Source organism: Setaria italica, chromosome II (genome assembly GCF_000263155.2).
Source record: "Setaria italica strain Yugu1 chromosome II, Setaria_italica_v2.0, whole genome shotgun sequence".
NCBI classification, from domain to species: Eukaryota; Viridiplantae; Streptophyta; class Magnoliopsida; order Poales; family Poaceae; genus Setaria; species Setaria italica.
Genome location: NC_028451.1, coordinates 37,747,127 through 37,753,060, shown reverse-complemented (window position 1 = coordinate 37,753,060; position 5,934 = coordinate 37,747,127). Strand labels below are relative to the sequence as shown.

General features: G+C 46.9%; 1 protein-coding gene across 1 annotated transcript in view; it reads left to right on the top strand.

Moving 5' to 3' along the window:
• The window catches only part of LOC106804120 (dehydration-responsive element-binding protein 1A-like), a 5,906-nt gene extending 2,561 nt beyond the window's left edge, over nucleotides 1-3,345 (top strand). The window contains exon 2 of the mRNA XM_014804713.2: nucleotides 3,325-3,345. Within this exon, the coding sequence (XP_014660199.1) occupies nucleotides 3,325-3,345 (21 nt within the window). The remainder of the gene's footprint in view (nucleotides 1-3,324) is intronic.
• The last annotated feature ends 2,589 nt before the right edge of the window (nucleotides 3,346-5,934 follow it).

Below are 5,934 nucleotides of genomic sequence, written 5' to 3'. Positions count from 1 at the left end.
GCGGCCGTTCATGGGCGCCCCCTCTTTACCGCCCCCAAACGGCAACTGGACGACGAGCGGGATCGCGCAAGCAGGAGAGAGCATCATAGCTGGGGTATCTTGATCGAGATCGATCGATTGGCCGCCGTGCGTACGGGGCGCGTGGCCAGCGTGTAGGATTTTAGGGTACCGTGGTTAGCCTCTGGTACCCACGGTTGCATGTTTATATAAGCTTGGAAAAATCTCTAGCGTAGCGTATACAAGATGGAGTTCTCTTACAAGACTTGAGATACACGTTAACAAATAATCTATCTCTAGAACTTATCTCTAGATACTCTATAACTTCTATTTAAATACGCATACAACATATCTATAGCTCTAACAGCCTCCCTCAATCTAATTTGTCTTGATCTTCAAGTTCAGATTGTGTTTGAAATCCTCAAATGCTCATGTACCCAAAGTTTTGGTAAATCCATCAGCAAGTTGATCCTTGGATGGTATAAACCGTACCGGCAACAATTTTTGTACAACTCTCTCTCACACACACAAAGTGAAAATCAATTTCAATATGTTTTGCTTTTGCATGGAAGACGGGATTAGCAAAAAGATAGATAGCTCCTAAATTGTCACATCAAAGATAAGAAGGTTGACTTAGCTTAACACCAAGTTCTGCAAAGAAGGGACTCCACCCAAATTATTTCGGTTGTTGCATTTGCTAAGGACTTGTATGCAGCTTCTGTACTTGACCTTGATACCGTGGGTTGTTTTCTAGCACTCCAGGAAATAACGTTTGATCCAACAAGCACAGCAAAGCCTCTTGTAGATCGTTGATCATCTACACTTCCTGCCCAATCAGCATCAGAAAAGGCACTCACTAGAGTGGAGCTAGATCGCTGAATTGTCAATCCCAACTTCAATGTATATTTGATATACTGAAGAATTCTCTTAACTGCCGTCCAATGTATTTTGGTTGGAGCAAGAATTGGCATGCCTTGTTTACCGAGAAAGCTAAGTCCGGGCGTGTGAGAGTAAGGTATTGTAATGCACCTACCACACTTCTATATTTGGTGGAGTCATCTTCACTTAGAGCTTCTCCCTCAAATCTTGACAACTTCTCAGTAGCGGCCAAAGGTGTAGTGCTAGGTTTACAGTTGCTGATGCCAACACGCTTGAGTATATCTGAGGCATACTTCTCTTGTGATAACACTATGTCATGTCCATCCTTCTTTACTTCGATCCCGAGAAAGAAATTTAGCTCACCTAAATCCTTCATTGCAAAATTTGATTTCAAATCTCGCAATAATGCTGCTATGGCTTCTTGTGATGATCCTATCACTATAATGCAGTCAACATAGAGAAGTATAAAGATAGTTACATGATTATTCTGATATACGAACAAAGATGTATCTGATTTTGATGATCTAAAACCAATACTATATAACTTGGAGCTTAGCCGAGAGTACCATACTCTTGGTGCTTGCTTTAACCCATAAATTACTTTGTCAAGCTTGCAAACAAAATGTGGCTTGTCAACGTCTTCAAAACCAGGAGGTTGTTTCATGTATACCTCTTCTTCTAGAACACCATGTAAGAACGCATTATGCACATCTAATTGCATAAGAACCCGTTCTCTTGACACAACAATAATGGATAGAACCACTCTAACAGTAGCAATTTTAACAACTGGACTGAAGGTATTTTCATAGTCTATGCCATACCTTTGCTTGAACCCCCTTAGCAATTAGCCTTGCTTTGTATCTGTCTATGGATCCATCTGACTTCTTCTTGATTTTATAGACCCACTTACAATCAATTAGGTTTTGTCCTTTCCTTGCTAGAACAAGATGCCAAGTTTTATTTTTAATGAGGGCTGAGAACTCATCTACCATAGCCTGCTTCCAATTTTGATTTTCAAGAGCTTCTTGTAGATGCTCAGGTTCTCCTATTTCACACAACTATCCAAAACAAACAATGCTTAGGTTTAAAAATACCAACCTAACTTCGGGTCCGAGCTGTGGGTGCGGCGTTGCAGCTGTTGGAGAAGCCGTAGGTGCACCCGGCGCAGAAGATCCCGACATCATTGATCGAGAAGGATTTTGAAGATGTTCAGGTAGGAGAAGGATCTCTTCTCTAAGAAGGGCGCTGGCATTGGGATGTAGGCTTGCAAAGGGAAAGACAGATTTGTCAAAAATGACATCCCTTGAGATATAGATTCGCCCTGTAGATATGTCTAGACACTTAAAGTCTTTATGTAAAGTGTTGTACCCAAGGAAGGCACACTTGAATCGAAAAAGAGAGCTTTCTTGAGTTATATGGCCGTAAATTTGGCCAACAAGCGCACCCAAAGATACGTAGAGAGTTGTAGTCTAGTTTGTTGTGTAGAAGGAGCTCGGTGGGAGTTTGAAAATCAATAACTTTACTTGGCAAGAGATTGATGAGATAAGTGGCAGCCAGAAAGGCCTCAATCCAAAATTTTAGAGGCATGGAAGCGTTAGCAAGAAGCGCTAGGCCGACTTCTACAATGTGTCGATGCTTTCTCTCAGCGGATCCGTTTTGTTGATGAGCATGGGGGCAAGAGACTAGATGAGATATGCCTATCTTCTAAAAAAAAAGAATTTAGCTTTTCATACTCGCCTCCCCAATCGGTTTGCATTGTAACTATCTTTCTTCCAAATTTTCTCTCAACTAAATTCTAGAAATTTTGGAAGACTTGAAAAACATCAGATTTTTGCTTAGTAAGATAAAATCCATGTGTATTTGCTATAGTCATCAATGAAGCTAACATAATAAGAATGTCTTCCAACAGAGATTGGAGCAGGCCCCCAAACATCAGAGAAAATAAGTTCAAGAGGGACGGTAGATATACTGTTGAATTTACTATAAGGTAACTGATGACTCTTAGCTCTTTGACACGAATCACAAACTGACTCACTATCTTTATCACTAGAACTAGCTAAACCATTATTCTCAAGAACCTGCTTGACAATGGGAAAAAAAAAAGGTGACCTAAATGGCTATGCCACCTTGATGTAGATGGCTTATTGACTCAAGAACTTGCTTGTGAAGAGTTGCACCACACGAATTTAAGGGATATAGGCCTCCTTGGCATCTACCGCGATGAAGGATTTTCCTCGTGGTCTGATCCTTGATAAGAAAGAAGTTTGGATGAAACTCAAGATAGGTATTATTATCAGAGGTTAAGAGATGAACGGAAACAAGATTTTTATGGGCACTAGGAACATGGAGCACATTATTTAGCAGAATATCTTGAGAAGGGGTTTTTAAAACTGCATGACCAATGTTACTAATTGCCATACCTGTGCTGCTTGTTGTGTGCACTTGAAGGCTGCTTGTGATGTGATCTGAGGCACCGCTGTCAGCATACCAATTGGTGTCGATCACATACGCTGTTGCAGGCACCTTGATATTTTGATCGCCATCATATCAAAAAGGTACCACTCCGGAGCTTCATGCCAACCTTCTTGCAAATCTGACACTGCGGCTTCTTGGTGTTCTGTTGTTGTTGCTGCTAGTGCTGCTTGAGGGCGCCAAAGGAATTGTTGCCATGGCCTCCGGTGTCGCGACCACCACCACCGCGCCCACACCCGCGGTTGTCACCACCACGTCCACGGTAGCTTCCACTACCTCGTGATGCAGAGTTGGCTGAGGAGGAGAAGCCGTCGTTGTTGTAGTTCTCATGCAGCGGCTCCAAGCGAGTCTCATACGTCACAAGTTGTGCGTAGATCTCGTTCAAAGGAGTAGAGCTCGTTCAAAGGAATAGGATCCACGTGGCCCATGACTGATGTCATGATGGGGTTGTACTTGTAGTCGAGGCCGAGCAGAACAGCGGAGATCAGCTCTTCATCTCCAATGGGCTTGCCATGGCGGCAAGTTCATCAGCATACACCTTGATCTTGGTGTAGTACATGTTGCCCTTCTTCAGAGTAGACAGTTGCAGCCAGAGATTTGTCAACCTTGCACGTGACTGCGTGGAGTACATGGTCTCCAGTGCTGCCCATGCTTCTACAGTTGTGGTGACCATGGCCACCGACACCAACACGTCCTTAGTGAGAGAGTTGACGATGTAGCTGAGGAGCTGTTGATCTTGTACCTGCCACGCCTTATATGCAGGATTCAGGACCTCCTCTTTACTTTTGTCATCCTTCTCGACGCTCATGGTTTTTGCCGGCACCTTAGAAGAACCGTCTAGGATGCCCATGAGTCTGGCACCCTTGATAGCCGGAAGGATTTGTGCCTTCCATAGCAGGAAGTTGTTGCGGGACAGCTTTTCGGAGATGGCCAGGCCAAGCATCGCCGACGAGTTGGACAATGAAACCATAGATGGGTTTTGGGCGTAGATATATTTGGGAAGAATTTAGGCTTTGATTAGCATGTAGGATTTTAGGGTGACGTGGTTAGCCTCTTGGCATCCACGATTGCATGTTTATATAGTTAGAAAAAGCTCCTAGCGTAGCGTATACAAGATGGAGTTCTGTTACAAAACTTGATATACAAGTTAACAAAGAATTTATCTCTAAAACTTATCTAGAACTCCTATTTAATTACGCATACAAGATATTATATCTCTAACACAGCGCGCATGTGAGCAGACGCGCACCGGACGACGAGAGAGGAATCGCCTTTTCGCATTGATGCCCGCGACATGTTGGCCCGGGTGTGCGGATAGGTGAATGGTGACTGCCTGATTGGTGTGACGAGCGTCGAGCGCGACCCCGGACGCAGGGGGGAAGCACCTCCCACAAGTTGGGCAAGCGGGATCGGTTGATCCGGACGCCCGAAAGGTAGGGTTTTGTCCGCTTGTCCGGGAACTCGACGCAAGCGGCCGTCTTTGTTTGACAAGAAGTGGCAAGTGGGCGTCGGGATTGGATCGGACAGGGGCGACGCATTCGCCACACGCGATTCAGGTGTGGTAGACGGGTAGCTTTGGCTTCCCAGCTGCTGTTGCTGCTGGCTGCTGCTGCCCGGTTTTGCCATACCGGGGTCCGGGTTCCCTGGGATGCTGGATTAGTGGCCAGTTTTGCTTCGGAGGGCTCGGTCACGTCGCCATCGGGTTTGGATGGAGGCGTCCAGTGTAGGTTTGAAGTCGCTCTCAGGAGCCCCCACTGTTGCCCAGTTGCCCTGCAAGTTGCATCCCCGGCCTTACCAAGATGCATCCTCCTTTCCTCTGCTTTCTTCTCCAGCCCTTCCCGCGCTTTGCACTCTGCTCCAGCCAGCCATCACATATAAATATGCGCCCGCAAATCCACCATTCACAACCCAAATCCATTGGAGATACAACTCAAGCAACGCCAAGGAGACTAAAACATCAACAGAGAGCCAACCCAGCACCAAGATGTGTCGGATCAAGGAGGAGATGGTGGGAGAGTCCGCCTCGCCGTGCAGCTCTCCTTCAACATCGTCGGATCAACAGACGGTGTGGACGTCGCCGCCGAAGCGCCCCGCGGGGCGGACCAAGTTCAGGGAGACCGGCACCCCGTGTTCCGCGGCGTCCGGCGCCGCGGCAACGCCGGGCGGTGGGTGTGCGAGGTACGTGTGCCGGGGAGGCGCGGCTGCAGGCTCTGGCTCGGCACCTTCGACGCCGCCGAGTCGGCCGCGCGCGCGCACGACGCCGCCATGCTCGCCACCGCCGGCGCGGGCGCAGAGGATGCTCATGGAGCCACCGTCCGCGGTCACCGCCTTCTGCGACGACAGCGTCGCCGAAGTGCCACTCTGGAACTACTAGGACTAGGCCGCTGTACACAGTAATTTTTGCCTTTTCTTGGCGTCCGATGCCAGTTTTTTTGGTACTGCAACGGTTACTACTTCTGGTAATTAGTCAGAGCACGTTGGGAAACAGAGCGTGCTTATTGACCTTCTTAAAGTAGCAAAAAGGAATTCGAGAACCTCAAGCGCTTATGATAATGGTTTGCCTGAACTTGTCGCTTGTCGACGCCT